At 38.8% G+C, this 17,460-nt stretch overlaps 1 protein-coding gene across 1 annotated transcript; it reads right to left on the bottom strand.

The window, feature by feature from the left end:
- Positions 1 to 2,125: 2,125 nt before the first annotated feature.
- Positions 2,126 to 5,191, bottom strand: LOC107036304 (protein escargot). Its single transcript, XM_015254185.1, has 2 exons — positions 4,749 to 5,191; positions 2,126 to 4,637 (listed from the first exon to the last, which is right to left on the bottom strand). The coding sequence occupies exons 1-2, from the start codon at positions 4,867 to 4,869 to the stop codon at positions 3,352 to 3,354; spliced, it is 1,407 nt and encodes a 468-aa protein (XP_015109671.1). The 5' UTR covers positions 4,870 to 5,191; the 3' UTR covers positions 2,126 to 3,351.
- Positions 5,192 to 17,460: the final 12,269 nt, after the last annotated feature.

The raw sequence follows: 17,460 nt of genomic DNA, 5'->3' as shown, positions 1-17,460 counted from the left end.
GCGGAATCTGGAATTTTCAAAGAGGAAATTTTCTCGGATTTGTCCTAATCTGTATTTTATTCAAATTTTATCGAATCAATTTACAACAAAATTAAACAATTTTCATTCCAATTTTCATTTTCATCAACAATATTTTAAATTATAGAAATTCAATTTCTTCAATTCTTTCAATTTATTCAAACACAAGAAGAAAAAACAAAATTTCTAAAACTTCTCATGTTTTTATTCATTTTTGGGAAAAAAAAGATGAAAAAATAATTATTTTAGAGAATATTTTAGAGAATACTGGGACAGAATAAATTGTCTATTTTAATTCATCGAGTGTTGAAACAAAAAGTCTTTTATCTCAAATTAAAAATAATATTCTCTATTTTCCATCTACGAACGCATATTCATCCCCCCATATTTCTCAACCTCAATCCCAAGATTATAAGAAACTAACTGAAATGACAAGGCGTTGACGTGGCAGTATTAGTTGACCGTGATATCTCGGTGATCGGTCACGGCTCGACTCAACTCCTCCATAATAAAACCCGCGTGGATATGTCGGCTCTCAGCGACGGATTCTGTTGTCGAAGCGTGAAAGATACCTCAAAGAAATTTCCACTATTTCAAACACGAGTTCCAAAAATCTCTGAAAATCCTATTTATAAAATATGAAAACTTGGTGCAATTGTCGGGCTACTAGTCCTCAATTCCGATAGGTAAATGCGATATTTTATATTCTTCAAGCTCACAAATTATTCCTTGCGTCATAATTGTCAATTTCCTCGTGTTTATTATACGCGAAATCGATTAATTCTTCCTTTTTGTATTTTCATTACATATTTTTGAGAATCTCATTAATTTCTCGTTCACATTTTTACTTGGATATCGATTCTAATTTCTAGAAAACCGTGAAAATTCCCCAGTTTTTTAGAAAATTGTACGTAAATTTCTATTTTTCGCGAATTTCATTAATTTCTTTTCTGTTTTGACTTGAAATCGAGAAAATTCCCGGGTTTCTCACAAAATTCTAGGAAAACGTCAATTTTTATTTTTTCATTCCACAAAAATCTAGAAAATTATTCACCTCTGGAGAATTCTTTGATTTCCCGAAGAATTCCCTCACGAATAAAAAAAATACGTCCCTTATTTTTCACCGATTCCAGCTCTTAATCGATTCATTTACAAAAGGAAAAGGGAATTGATCAAAAATTCAAAATGACCCATTACTTTCCCACTGATAATTCCCCTCGATCACTGATTAATTTTTTCCCTGCGCCATTAATTTTTACAGTGCACTCCCGAACGCATCAAATTTGATACATTTGAAATCCGAAAGCAGAAAAGAAACCTGCCTCTCACAAATAAAACCTGTCCACTATAAATAAAAGGGCATTTTCCCGTTTAACAAAAAAAACTCCCCAGGATTCCGGGAATTATCGCCCTCTGAACTTCCCCCCGAGCCCCGACCTCCCTAAACCCCCGCCCCTCGCAGCCTCCATTGTCCCCGCGGGTACTTTTGTCCCCCTGAATTGCAAAGAATAGCCTTTGGTCCCCAAATGCAAGAAACACACCTGTTCCAATCGCCTGGTACACCAGTCCCAGTCATAAAGACCCGACCTCTCGGACACCGAGACCCTCTCACTTACCTTCCTTTTCTCAATCCTCAAGACTCAGTATTGCATTCATCCTCTGCTGGTTTTCAAACACTTCAAACAAAAACTCAATCGACATTTTTCACTAGAATAGGAAGTTCCACCTGTCCAGGGCCAGTAGTGAATGACACTGACCATTTGTATTGCCTTTCAAAGCTGTTAGACCATTCATTCCGAGTTAAATCCCCAGTGATTTCCTCACAATTTCTCCTCATTGATGATTTTCAAATAAACAACAGCCAAACTTAACACAAATAATCATGAAATCGTCTGATGTTCCAACGACAGATGCTGTTTGCCTCGTGCTAAAAGCTCCATTGTGTCATCCCCAGCGCCAACATGTGTCAAATTCCCCACTTCAAACATTAACTCATTAGGAAACAGGGTAACAGGATAACTCAAACTAAATAAAAAGATAATGACAAATTCAATTGAAAATTATTTATTTCGTATAAAATATTTAATATATAGAACACATCCTCTGTACGCTGCCAGTTTATATTTACTTTCTTTACAAAAAACCTCTTATATAAAATTATAGTGGTACTCGCCCTGAGTCCGCGCAATATTTCTCTCGAAAATGGTATTCCAACGGAATAATCCTCCAATTTTTGACTCCACTCTACTTTCTCTGCGCACACACGCCAAACACACACTCTTTAATCTTTGTGTTTATGTACAATGACTAGTATGTTCGAGTAACTCAATCAAAAGTGAATAATTTTTCTCCCCATACACTTAAGAACGCAAACGGCCTGTGCCTCATCGCCAAAAAATTATGTACATTTTCAGCACTTTAGTGCTGTCTCCGCCGCAACCTAACCGAAATTACAACTAACCCTAGAGATAAATTAATAAGCGAAAGGAATGGAACTGAAAGATGAAAAAAAAAATCAAATCATGGCACTAAAGTTTCACGGTACCGCGTCCAGCGGTGGCACGATTTCCCCTAAAAAACCATGTTGAAAGGAAAAAAACCTCCTCATCCACTCGACCCCAGAATAAGTACAAAAAGAACCCGATTAGCTCGACACCTCGTCCCTAACTAAGAAAATCTCGATTTTCTCATTTACCCTCTCACATACAGGGTTGCCAGATATTTCAGGGGTTTCGTCGCCAGTAATTCCCTCCAATGTCGCCTAAATCGTCCAAAGTCGGTGCTAGTGTCGGCAAAAATTCGCCCATTTTTCATATAATGATTTTTTCAGCAGTCTATGCGTGAATACGTGCGTGTTTAATGTAATGAACCTTCATTGGATACGAAATATCGCCAAAAAATCAGATTTACAAATGAAGTCATCATGGGAATCTGTCAAAACATTGATGTAACTAATTGACGAGTTCATTAAAAAAATGTTCCAAAGAATAGCTTCTAGAAAAAACAATTGGAACAACTGGTCCTCATCATCGGAAACGATGGCTAGATAATGTTGCAACAGCAGAATTGAATACCGATATGTAAACAAGAAAATCAGTAACTTGCAAAACTAGATATTGAGTCATACTTCATCCTACGAAGATTTTTCAAATACATTTCGCCCCTCGAGCCCTAAACATTCCGAACCCGCCAAATTATCGTCAACCCGCCCAATCTGGCAACTCTGCTCACATATACAATAAAAATAGAAAATATATTAATATTTGTACTCCTCGTAAATTCAGTCTATCGTGAAATTCCACGTTAAGGCACTCGGAATACCCCCCATCCCCCTCAACACCCGTAACCAATGGGAACATTCATACCGGGACAGCCGCCCTCCTGATGTTTGGTGAGTAAAGACATTCTGCTGAAGGTCTTGCTGCACGACGTGCACGAGTACTTCTTGACATCGCTGTGCGTCTGCAGATGAGCCCTGAGATTGCTCCTATCAGCGAAGGCGCGATTGCAATGCTGACAGCTGAAGGGCTTCTCCCCGGTGTGCGTCCTGATGTGTCCCTGGAGTAGCCAAGGCCTGGAGAAGGCCTTCCCGCAGAGATGGCACTTGCAGGGCAGCGTGTGCGTCCTGATGTGCATCTTGAGTGCGCCAAGGCTGACGTAAACTTTCTCGCAGTACTTGCAGGAGAAGGACTTTTTGGTCTGGCCCTCGGCGGCGGCGCAGTGAAACTGCTGGTGCTTCGACAGGCCCGAGTACGTGGAGTACGATTTGCCGCAGTCCGGGCACTGGTACCTGGTGGACGCACTCGTCTGGTTAGCGGGATTGGAGGTGGCGATGGGGCTGGTGTTGCTGTCCATCTTCATGAGGATGCTCGATCCTGCTGAGGTGCTTCCAGCTGAGGATCTCCCGCTGTCGCTGCCGGGGGATGAGAGGTCCTCGGGGGTGACTGGGGGTGGCGAACGCAGGGATGAGTAGCCCACTGAACTCGTTGGCGACAGGCCGCAGTGGTCGGGGCTCGACGACGCGGCCCAGTGCGCGTAACTCCTGGCAATCGGTCTCTGGATCGTCGGGCATGTCAGCGCTGTGTGCTGCATCGGCGGCGGTGAGGCTGACGCGTGCTCAGGGGAGTGAGGATACGCTGGCAGCGGGTACGCCGGGTACAGCTCGGCGCCCGGGTGATGGTGGAAACGATAGGCCGGGTAGGGAAGGTAGTGCGGGGGGTACAGGGGGGCTGCTCTCGCCCAGGCCGGGGTGGCGTAATGGGGCACCGGCTCCACTGGTGTGTTCAGGTTCAGGGGCTCGAGGGGCGCCTTCGTGGACATGAAGTGCATCGAGCCCGTTGACACCGCACCACCGTCGTGCTGGATCACTTCGACCCGCTCTTTCTTCACGAGCGGGTGGATGGGGGCCACTCCGACGGGCGGAGTCAGCGGTTTCGGGGGGTAGTGGGCCACTGGGGATGACGGAATTTGGTGGTCCAGGTGAGGCTGCTTGTGGGGAACTGGCGACGGGGAACGAGAGACAGAACGACGCTTTGGGGCTGATCTGCTGAGGTCCTCTGGCTTGGTACTGAGGTTCTCCGGCTCCGGGATGTCGTCGGTCACCACGTCGATTATCTCATCTGGAAGCAGAGGAAGATTTTCGGTGAGTTCGCGAAAATTATTTTTTTGGGGATTTTTTGGATTGACGGAGGTTGATTTTTTTGGGTCTTTGAGGGTGTTTGGATATTTACCTTTTGCTGATTCTGGCACTTCATCGTACAGCATCACATGCACTGGTCGCTTCTTCAACGGGCAGTGGCTGTAGCTGTTGTTCTTCTTGACGAAGCTTCGCGGCATCTCGTCAATGAGCATTTTTGTCTTATTTGTTTAATTATTTATTTTAAGCTGAATATGTACGACAACAGTTGCCCCCCAGTAATCCTGGGTATCGGGAGACAACAGATCTGTGCGTACTCACTTCACTCAAAAGTAATTAAATACAAAGGGATTTTTGTATTTTTATTTTCACAATGTTTAAATCCTCACTGGCACTTCGATCAACATTTGATTGTTTATGGTTTATTGTTTATTTGATAAGTCGCACTTTCTCGTTTCCTCGAATAACGTGTACACACGATTGTCGGGGTAACGGATGAATGGGTTCGAAGGTCGAAGGAGCAAGGGATGGCTGATGTATTCGTATCGGCTGCTAGCCGGTCTCTGACTGGCAGCAACACGCTCCCTGGCATTTATAACTATTCGTCCCCACTCCGGCCGCTTGCAGGTGGCCCGCACGTGCTGTACGTCCAATGCTGGCCCACGGGGCCCGCGTTAACCTCCAATGGTACGGGAACGGTCGCAAGCCGTCCACCAATCCGCGGACGAGCATCTGTTACCCCCGTAAAGTCGCGCGCCTCGTAATCCCCCACTACGACTCAAATTTTCACTTCATACCACTCCCTTATTCCGAAACGGTGGGCTCTCTCCGGTTACCTGGGCTTCATGTGTTTTGTACCGTTCGCTTTTAGATACGACGTTTTCAATTGTTGTGTGGGGATATGGCAGATGCTGGGGAGAACCCTCACCTTATTCTTTATGGTTTTTTCGGGAAGTTTTTTCCGTTTTTCGAATTGGAATTTCACGTTTTTTTCGGAGTTGTGAATGGAAGAGCGATTTTGTAATCATTTTTTTCTATTTTTGAGGAATAACTATTTTTTGTTGTGATCTTTCAATCTTTTTCGATTTGAAATTTATAATTTTTTTCATTCTCGACATTTAAAATGTCAAATTGAGAATTTTTAGAGATTCTTAGGGAAAATGAGTCCAAAAAAATGGTGAAAATATTTTTTTTTCTCGTTTTTGAGAGAAAATTTGAACTATCAATTTTTTTTAATTGGAATTTTTTGCAGAATGTTCTTATTTCATGCGAAAAATGATTTTTAAATTTAATTTGTAACACTTTATGTGCCGAATTTAGTTGAAAGTTTTAAAAATTCTGAATTCTCATCTTCTTTGTTGAATTGAATGACCCCAACCAATCGCCAGATACTTCTCCCCCTCGAATCGCTCACCCCTCATACCATTTTTCTGAACGTAACGGTCGTGTCGCGTGCCATAGCATCGCCCACGCGTGCTGCGCAGTTATACGCACACATATATGCACACGTTTATAGTGCGGATGAAAGACCCCTTCGGGCTTATAAATCTAACTCCTACCCTTTCAGCGAATTGGGTACACTCTTCGCTCCTTTATTGTCGTTTTTTTTTCCCCGTAATGAATGATGTGGAAATTTTACGTCTTAATGATCAGCGGGAGAAAGGGGTGATGTTAAAAAAAATAGTGTACACGTTGAGAATTTTTGTCACGGCTCGTTGGGTTTTCATTCGCCGTTGTTACTGTTGTTAATTTAATTGAATTTTGTTGGGCGAATTGTCGTGGGTTCGAGTGGATTCCGGCGAGTGTGCTAGACACTGGGTTTCTGGTGGGTTCAATGGAGGGGCCCTGGGGCGTCCGAATTACTCTCAATTGAACGGTGGGGTGGGGGCCGCTGTTTGGACGTTTGTACTTGATTATGGTGGAAGTTGAAAGTTCAGGGTCAGTGGGGAAAATTCTTGGGGAAAGTGGTTAGGACATTTTCCCACTGTGGAGACTATCATTTTTTGTCGGAAAATTCATTCTCAGAAGTCAATTTTATTGCCTAGAGTTTTCTATCCGCTTCTCGCAGAATAATGGGGTAAAATGGACTGTATTTTTTATTTTGCGTAACATTTCACTGTCTTTAATTAAATAAATAATTTTTTTTTATAATAATTGATGGATAATTCGCGTCATTCACATGACATTTTGTGACGAATTACGTTCTTTTAACATTCCCTTCCCATTAGTAATTGAAATTGTTCAGATTTTTGGAGATATTATTTTTTTCTGCATGAACTCTGTTGTGAATGAAGTTCTGGAGATGATTTATTCATTTACAATTTCTAAAACATGAATTTTGGAATAAAAAAGTTACGTTCATAAATTATTAATGAAAAATGTCGTCATCTTAATAAACTCCAATTCCCAAATTTTCCTAAAGAACTCAATTTTCGATTTTTTCAAAATTCGATAATTCCAAAATTTTATCGTTCAAATCCTCAAGAAAAATATTTTTGATTCCCCAAACCACACATCGCGAATCATTCGTGTAAAAAGAATTCGTTAAATATTTATTCACCCCTGCCTCAACTAAATTAACAGATCCTCCATTTTTTACCGCATATTTCACAAAATTTTAGTGGCATGTGCCAAGTTGACTCAACTCGACAGACCTGCTGGCCCATACCCGGTTTTTCCACTGCGCACCCCATCGTACCTCACCTCGAGAGAAAAAAATTCTTTCAGAAGCACAACAAAACCCTGCGGGCACGTTACCTTGCACTTACTCTCCCAAAATCATTTTTTAAGAAAAGAAAGGATGGGAAAGGGTAGAGGGATTATTTTTTCCAATCCTTCAGGTATCAAATCGGGGCTTCAACCAGTTTTAACTCGGGAAGTGCTCTGCCGAGTGCATCAGGTATGTAACCCTTGAATTCATATTCGGCCGTTCGTGCACCCCAAAATTGTGGAGTAAAGAAATAAGAGATGTGCGGCAGGTTCGTTGAGTTTCATTTCATTCACCGGATAAATATCACTCTCGTTGGCCGTTGAATAAATTCATATCTCAAGGCTATAATGTCCTAGCCAGCGCGGACTCCTATATTAATATAATTCTGTCATTAATCTCGCTTGTGGAATAAACGGAGGAATGCTTTTTCTCCCTTTTCTCCTTGACAATCGTTCTTGTTCTGACTTGTACGTTGGTTTATCTTGATGGAGTTAAGAATCACTCGGTTACGCGAACGCCAGAGGCCAGAAATTTATTTCAGAGGGAGGCGGAAGAGTGCACCACCAGTCAGGTAGCCCACTTCACCAAAAATATCTTACGATCAGTGAAATTGTCTTCATAAAATCATTTTTCTTTCATCATTCAAATGATTTTATTCGGCACTAGTTCTTATAGTATCCAATGATTTTTAAACAATTATATAAATTACGATTTTAAAGAGGATAAATTAAAAATAAATAAGAACAATAAATAAGAATAATAAGAAATTGAAAGTAAATGCAAGAAATCTTTTTTTTTTTAATAAAAAATTATTTTCAAGCAAGGCAAATTACGTTATGAAAAAGACACGGAAATTTTATGCGAGATTGAATAAAATACGTCCCGTTTTGCCCCAAGTACAGTTTCAAGACCGCCTAAAATAATAATTTTGTAAAATGAAAATGTTTTCATCAGTATTTTCACAACTATTAGAGCAAAAGGTGTCAACTTTTTTGCCGAAATTTTTATTTTGACTCAAGCTGCATTAAAATATTCTAAAATAATATTTTCATATTTACTACATGCACCGGTAGTACCCCCCTTCGGAAGTAAGCTGGTTTACATTTTTTGTCTGCTCAAGAGGTAAAAAAAAATGAGCGAGAGGGGAACAAGAAGGACAGAAGGAAAAGAGGACGGCCAACCTTTCGAAAACACCTGGCTATTACCACTCCGATGTTTTATCCCCCGCTACCATATGCGTCGGTAACCCGGGCCCCACCGAGACTAGTTCATGGACCCATTTTGCCCTCCCCTAAATATGTATGTTTTATACGATTCAGTTCGTTCTCTTTATTTTTTTTCTCTCTCGTCCCTCTGGGCATGTGCGCCTCGTTTGATATTTCTCCTCCTTTTCTCGAGTGAGAGGAGTGGGGAGATTAAACCGAGGTGAACATCGGTAACACACGAGGTGATGTGGCGTATCGGTTGCAGGGATCCGTAAATGTAAGTCGAGAACTTTTTGACGGTGGTGAGGAACTATCGTATTTCGTTTTGCTACTGAAGAATTGAGAGGGACTTGTCATCATTTTTATCTAAATAGAAAAAAAAAATTCTGTGTCCGGGAATTTTTATGCTGCATTAGGATTGCAACTCATTTCTTTTTCAATTATTGATGGATAATTCTTCATTATTGTTGAGAATTATCTAAATGCACGTGTACTATTGATGAATATTTTTGATACATTATAAAATTATAGTTCCATTAAAATTTTGACGTATTTAATTGTTGAAAATTTATAATTTTATGGAAAACACTATTGCAAATTTTTGTCGTTCATCATGTTTCATTTACACAGAAATTTCAGGAAATTTTGTCATTGAAAAATCAAATATTCTGTTGATTTTCGGGTAGAATGATGGGAAAATTAATAAAATACTTGATTTTCCAGTTCAATTATTCCGCGAAAATTCGGAAAATTCAGGGAACAATTGGAAATTTATGAGATTTTCTTTCTGAATATTCATGTTCTATTGGAAATTCAATCAAGTTGTGAAATTTCCGTCTGACTCCTACTGAAAACTCACGTATTTCCTTGATTTTTTCTTCTTGTTTCTAAAATATTTTGAATTTCATTGAATGTTCCGGGAAATCTGAAATTTAATTCTTTTAAAATTCTTTTCCTCCTAAATCAAATTCAATGTCGTTCATCTGAAAATGATTAGTCATCTGTCAATGAAATTTCAATTCTTTCAACGGTATATTGTGCATAGATATTATGAAATTACGTTCTGACAGTGCAGTAAAATTCAATTTGATTCTCACATCCACATTTTTTTTCTTATTGTTTAAAAAAAAATTGAATTTCATTGAATTTTTATGGAAATCTGCAACTGAATTAGTTTCCCTTCTAAATCAAACTCAATGTCACTCTTTCGAAAATTATTAGTCAACTGTCAGCGAAAAGTCAATTTTTTAAAACAGTATATTACACATAGAAATTGTGAAATCACTTTCTGACAGTGCAATAAAATTCAATCCATTTCTAACATTCAACATTTGCCATTATTTACAAAAATTGACCAACATCTATCAAAATTCCTCACGCATATTCAAAATTTCCCCCGTTTCCATATGAAAATCCACGACAAGACAGTTAAAGCCTCGATTTTACCCCACCACCTAAAATTTTCCCCTCACTTTTCCCCCCTGTAAAACCTCATCTCGAAGGAATGAATCACCGTATCGTGTCAACACAACAGGAATGTCAAGATGATTCACACACAGCGAAAAACACGAGCATTTCTGCTCTTCTGTACGTAAACACCGACATCTCTCGTTATTGACAGGTCTTTGACTCAAGGATTGTTTAGGACTTTATCGCCCCGATAAACACTTGAGTCACTCATTATTGAAAGACAGTGTTTCACTCCTCGAGGCGTGAAATACACTGACAACCTTCAGATAAAAAAACGTGGACTAAACAACTTTTGTCATTAGCTGTTGAAATAAAAAGAAACTCTGGAAGAAAAAATTCGAGATAACGAGAAAATTCTCTGCAGCAGAATGAGTAATTCGAGCCATCTCAATATCGTCTGACGAAAAGCACGTGCGACTAGGCATTCCACTGCTCGAATTATCATACTGCTGGGTAGCGGATTATTTCAACGAGATATACAATCTTCTCTATGTGCACGTTTCGCCTGTTTATCTCGGTCAGAGTTCCAGTCTTATCCACGTGACGACGTCTGAGGGCGACCGTTACGTGTCTCCGAGGGCCCACACGTCCAAATTCTAATCTGTTTACACCACTTCAGCATTATCATTGATTAGTAGGATTATCTGATTTCGTCATCGCCGTTCGCGCGAGCAATCACTCGTGTTTATAGTTTTCTTGGGCACTTGAGATTTTCGGGGGGAGGGGGAACTTGTTACGCGGCGTCTTGGGTGTTTATGAATAACACTGGTGAATCGGAGGGCCAACAAATGTACCTGAGGCGAGGCCTCGGCGCTTTCAGGGCTCTTACCCTCCCCCGCAGGCTTTTTCTGTCTTTTGTTTGTTTCAGGTACTTTGGGGCTGGGGTATGACGCATTTAATCTTGTTTTCCCCAGGTTTTTTGGGAAAGGGATTGATGATGATTCGAGTATTCGGGGAATTGCACTGTTAGAAAATCGCTGGTGAAATTTCAAGTGAAAAAGCTTTCAATTTTTAACAACAAAGAACGTGAAGTTACAGGAAATTTGTGTAGAATTCTTCATTGATGATGATTTTGAAATTACCTGATGGTAATTTCTTGGATATTCAAGTAATTCAGAGAAGTTATTGCCCTCAATTCGACATATGACCGCCTTCTGCAGGAAGTCGAGTCGACTTTGTTTCGCTGACTCGGCGTTTTGCCCCTGAATTCTTTCAATCGCGGTCAATATTCCCATCGAAATCATTCAATGAAACAGTTTGACACCTCACGGGCTTTTTTCAACGGAAAATAATGACAATTTTGTTATAATGTCTCTCGGGTTTATGACACCCCGAGTCCTTTCACATCGCCTCCCCAATTGTGGAAAAATTCACGGAAAGGTTTTCCGGTTTTTGTGGAAGATTTACGGAGAAAGAAATCAAGTGAATTAAAAGGAAGGTTTTGGAGGAACAAACGGAGCATTCTGAGGAGAGTAGGATCCTCTAGTGGCCGTGACCAATCAGTACACAACCCGCAGTCCGGGGTAATACTTAAATTCTTGTTGTCAATTGTGTTCACGGGGGGGGAGGGCGGTTTTACCCAGCCATTCATCGCGAAATAGATACTCCGTGCTTCACAGGTGCGTCACTAGAATAACAGGAGTGACCTTGGGACTCGAGACCTTTGGGCTCGATGATGAATAATCGGGATGAGTGGTCATTCTGGAAGATACCGTTAAAACCTTTTTTTTGGGGTTTGGGAATTATCTGGACAGTTTTATTGCCATTCGATGAGTCATGTAATGATTTATCTAGAAGATTAACATTCTAGATTTTTCTACCATGAATTATCTTGAAAATTTACTATTTCTTTCATTTTTTCGAATGATGTGGAGAATTATTTCGAAGATTAAAAATTTTTTTTGGTATTTAAAATGATTTCAAAGCCGAGTATCTGTATCTTTGCTGATTAGCTCGAGATTTATCTAGAACTTCAGTGATTTTTTTTTTCAATTTTTAAATTTATTCCGCAAATTATATTGAATTAACTTGGGATTCAACTAGCAGATCTTTTTTTCTACAGCATTACCTCGAAGATAAAAACTTAAAAATGTGTTTATCTCCAGAATTATCTAGAAAATCACGATTTGTTTCAATTTATGACATTACAATTTTTTTAATCAACACAACGCAATTATCTAGAGATCATTTCCTCAACCCCCATGACTTTTTTTTCATTTCTCTCAATTTTTGTGTTTCGATTGAGTTGAAGATAATTCTCTCAATTTTTTGGTCCCCCCCGCGGTAATCTCAAAACCGAAACATTCCGAAAAAAAAAATTCCAACGGTCCTCGAGGGAGCACCCCTGAGCCCATAGGTGACCCGCACACGGAGGTGAGCACGCACAATGTGCAGAGAGGGATATTCCTTGAATTCTGAATGAACGGTGCACCGAGGCTTCATATTTTTTTCTTCTTTCTTCAGTTGCATGAATAGAAACGGCGGCCAAGGGCCCTCTCTCCGTTTCCCCCTCGCCCTCGTCCTCTCGCTCAGACTCCTTTGTCGTTTTAAAAACGTACCATTCGGGGTAGAAAGAATCACTCGCAGCTTCTTAGTGCCCTCGTGCGAGCTCTCTTTTGCGCATGATGGTTATGTTTTGGGGCCCTCTTTGTTGAGTAACCGTGGAGTGGTACCTGCCGTGATTTTTTTACCTTTTCTTTCAGCGGAATATGTACCTGCGGATAACTGTGACGATGAAATTCCAGGGCATTCAAGTCTTTCTTCCTTCGGAAATTGTTTCTTTTTCTTGTCGAGGCTTTTGGCTTTTAACTGGCTCAAAATATTTTCATTCAATGATTTTTTTTGTGAAAAATTGGGAAGGTAATCTTTTTTGCTCAGGAATTCAGGGACATTTGAGAATATTGTTGTTGATGGTTAATTAATTTTGAGAATATTGCGAGATTGTTGTTGATGGTTAATCCAAAAACATTTTTTTATATTTTTGGAATTTTTTTTATTTATTATTTTTATTATTTTTTGAATATTTTATATAAAAAAAATTTATATCAAATATTTTTGGAAATATTTGATGAATCGAAAGATTGAGATGAAATTTCATCCAAAAGTTCTCCCAAATAACAACAATTTCAAAGTTTCAGATTTTTCGTCTCAACTTTACTCCTTTTTGTGTGAACATTTTTTTTTAATGTTGAAATCATTTCTTCACGTTTCGCGAGACTCTGCCTAATTCCTTGGAAAAATTAGAAGCGAAAAAAAATTGTGTTTCATTTTGAGACCGAAACCCTCAATTTCTTCCCCTCTTTACAATTCTTTTACCGTTAATTTCCGAAGAAAACTCAAACGTACTTCTTTCCGCATTTCTTTGTTAACCCCCAGGGGGAAAATTAAACGTTTTTTCCATTCTCAGACGCGTTGAAACTCGTCCCAGCCGCACTGCATCCCTCATCCCCCTGTTGCGTCGCGGCTAGTTTGTAAGTTTGTACCTGCTGAGGACGAGTACCCGAGGGCATTCACCTGCGGATTGCCGGGGAGAAGAGTCCGTGGATAAGTTTTTATTGTGTCAGGGGAGGGCAGAATGTGATGGCTGCGGGATTGATGTCACCGGGAAGGGAGAAATCTGAAGGTGTGAGTATGTGAGTCTTTTTTTTCCATTTTCTGAGACACATCTGCTCCTTTTCTACGATGGCGACAGCTGATCGCGGCGCCTTTTTCCTTCCGGGAAAAATCAATGTTGATGTTCCGGGAGGGGGAGCATTTCAATGCCCGAGATAGTGCGATTCAAGTTCCGGTCAACGGATCTTTAATTTCAAAAGGGAAAAATTTCTTTTGATCGGAATTCGATTTTTTTTATTCTTTTCACAATTTTCATCAGCTGTTGGAGATGATAATTTCGTTACGCTGAGTTATTTTCAACGGATGAATTAAGGTGAAGAGAGGTAATTGCGGTCTGTCGGATGAATTGTCGCGGTCATCTCGATTATTTACGTGGAAAAGGGAAATCTATTTTTTTTTAAATTGAAATTTGATTTTGTTTTCTTCTCAAATTTTTATCAGCTGTTGAAGATGATTCCATGGACTTTGTAGAGATGAATTGAGGTAATTGCGATCTATTATTCGGAAGATTTTTAATTTTAATTCATCTGTAAGATGGAAAAATTCTTTTTATCGAAATTCGATTTTTTTCTCTTTTCACTTTTTCATCAGTTGTTAAATTATTTTCAACGATTGAATTGACATGGAGTGAGGCAATTCCAGTCTTTGAGACAAATTATCATGAATCATTTAGGTTATTTACTAAATATTAAATTTTTTAATAATTTTTATTTGTCTGTAAAAGGAAAAAAATTGATTTGATCGAAATTAATTTTTTTTTCTTCTCAAATTTCCATCAAGATGATTTCAAGGTCTCCATTGAGGTGACTCCAGGTGTAATTGCGGTCTATCGGTCAATATTATCGCGGCTCATCTCGATTTCGCTCGTCTACTTCCAATTTTTAAAAAAAGAAAATTCTAATCCTTTCGATATTTTCGGAATTTCTTTTGTATTTTCTGCGTGTTTTCCTTCTAAAGGATTAGCCCACACCCCGAAACAGATTCGATACTCATCTCCCCGAGAATAGAGAGACAGAACCATTAAAACTACCCGAAAACCCCCAAAATAAGGCCCGTCAATTCCTAGATAAGCGAGATGAGTTTTCCGGGAAAGGGAGAGGACCATATGTTGGAGATGAATTTTTCGGGGGTGAGCGCGTGCGCTATAAATGCTCGTCGTGGGTCTGTCGGAGGGCGGGCAGGTGACCCACGGCTGGAGGGGGACTTGTGCGATATGGAACAGATGACCAGTGCTTTTGCACACGTGCCCCGAGTTTTATACCTGAGAGATTCATCTGTACCGTTAAATTTGACACTCATGCAAGGGAGAACTCATTTTTCAGGGTTCAATGCGGGGGAGAATCGCTCTTTCTCGTATTTTATGGATTTTCTGTGATGAATATCTACATTTGCAGAGAGAAGAAAACGAATTGGAACCGCTAAAATGAACATTTGTTCAATCATCGTTGAAATGAAAAAAAAAACTATTACTTTCAGGTTTTCAGTGGACATTCATGATGAGTTTAGAAAATTGGGGTTTTCTCTTTATTTTATAATAAAACTCCGTTTAATTATTTGAAAAATGGGAATTTATTCTGAATATTTTAACAATATTCAATTTTATTTCTGAAATCACAGAGAAATGTCATTTTTTTAGAACAATTTAACGCCAATATTTAGTATTCCAGAAGTTAGTCATTGAAATGGTATTTGAAAATTCAACAATTCAGTGATTAGGAAAAATTAAATTTCAGGCATAAATTTCCAAATTAAATAAAAGCACAATTTTAAATTTACAATGAAATACTCAAATGTCGTAGGGAAGGGACGCTTCATGCTGAATAAAAAACAGCATTCGATCTGCCCCAATCCTAAGGATATCCCAAGTACCTTTTACAATTTTCAATCATCAAATTTGTCATTTAAATTGCGCGAGAAAAATTTAAAAAAACCATGAATATCCAGCGTCATTAACATTACATTTTGCCCAGCATTTTTATTTTTTGAACCTTTTGTTGTTTATAAATCAATAATTGAAATTGTTTAAACGTTCGGAAACCCAATTTTTTAGGCATGAAATCGATTTCTAGTAAAATTCTGAATATGATTAAATTTCTTACGATTCCGAACAAATGATTTAAATTCCATAAAAACAATTTCTTCGGAATTCTTAAGAAATGATATTCAACCTCACCCCTTAAAACAGATTAAAAATTAAAGATGACTAGAAACCCATCAAAACAACCAAAAACACTCGATAGCATCAAGATGTCAAACTGCGTGAGCTTGTCCCATCGTATAAAAACTGGGTCACTAGACCCAGCAGGCGGTAGTTTCCAATCTGCGGAGGCCCGATGAAACTCCCAGATACTCTCTCAATTTCCAATAACAATACTCCCGCGAGACAGAAAACACGTTCACTGTGTTAATAAAAGTCACCTTGGGGTTGACGAATCGTCGGGCTATTCCCTCCCGCATTTTGCACCGTGGATAACACACAAATACAGTTGTCCCTTTAATGGTTGATCTGATAAAAGAATCACCTTCTTGTCCAGCGCTGGTGCCTTCCTACCCCGTGGCAGGCGTTTTAGATCGTATCGAGCGTTCACACGCTCTCGTGCCGCTCTAAAACTTCCTTCCCTGGGTGTTGGGTTTTTTCATTCTCGTTTGATGTCATTATGAGATACTTGGGGGGGACCTGGTGTTATTATGAACCCATTGGCATCATCGCGTATTGTAAACAAATCTGGATGAGACGGTTTATTCAATCATCATTAATGGCTTGACGGGTTCCAGAACACAATTAGGCAGAATGAGAATGTATTATTGACTCAGATGAATTTAATTATGCGAATATTTTTCATTCACTGCAACAAACGGATATTCATACGCTTATTTTGATCACAATTTAATTATGTGAAGTAAGTGATTGATTTATGCCAAATGAATTCTTTCTTAGGATCAAAATAAACGTCTGTCTTTATTAAAGAGTAATTAGTCTTTTTATGGGAAGAAAAACGAGAATTGAAGGCATGTTTGAGTTTGGATGGAAAATTGATTGCGAGATGTTTGGATAAATGCAATTAATTCATTAAAATAAGCCATTTCTTGAGGGATTCTGGAATTCTTTAAGAATTTATGGTTTGGTCTATCTCCATTAATGTTAAATTTCCAAGAGTATCAACATTATGGGAAATTCCTTGAAATGTCAGTCATAGAGTCATCTGAATTCGCGATGTTGTGAGTTTGAATTCAATTTGAAATGAAAACATTCATAAAATTTCTGATTCATCTTGAAAATTCAAGAAAATTGGGTTTTTCAATTTTAAATGATCATTGATTTTCCAATGGAAAATTGGAGGTTGGATTTCCAAACTCATTCTGAAAATTTAAATGTATTTAATGTTAAATTTTCAATAGATTGAGAATTCAGAAAAATTGTTGCCTGAATTTTCAAAATTTGAAAATAGTAAAATAATTGATAATCTCAATTTCCGATTGAAGATGAATTACATAATTGACATTATAGGACTGTAAATTGTCCATTGAGTCCACAACTAACACTCAATTTCATACAAAGGCTGCTCGATTAACCAAATAATCGTCAATCTTCCTACCTAAATTATTGATTGATGAAATAATTCGACATTTGGATATTCAATTCATGATTAACTTGATAATTAAAAATTGTAGAGTAATATTAATCAATTGACTAGTTCAAAATTTAACGGTAACTTTAATTTATGATTATATCTGTGATCATGTGACGAAATCCATTTTCTCTAGAAAATTTTTGACATTCCCGAGGATGTTCTACTATTCCTAAAACC

The sequence above is a fragment of the Diachasma alloeum genome, unplaced genomic scaffold (genome assembly GCF_001412515.2).
Source record: "Diachasma alloeum isolate Michigan unplaced genomic scaffold, Dall2.0 Dall_scaffold_00208, whole genome shotgun sequence".
NCBI classification, from domain to species: Eukaryota; Metazoa; Arthropoda; class Insecta; order Hymenoptera; family Braconidae; genus Diachasma; species Diachasma alloeum.
The sequence above is the reverse complement of the archived record's forward strand: the minus strand, read 5'-3'. Positions and strand labels throughout refer to the sequence as shown.

Coding starts and splice junctions, on each gene's coding strand:
- LOC107036304 (XM_015254185.1), bottom strand. CDS start 4,869: ATGCTCATTGACGAGATGCCGCGAAGCTTCGTCAAGAAGAACAACAGC. Junction 4,638..4,748: donor AGTGCCAGAATCAGCAAAAG/GTAAATATCCAA, acceptor CTCTGCTTCCAG/ATGAGATAATCGACGTGGTG.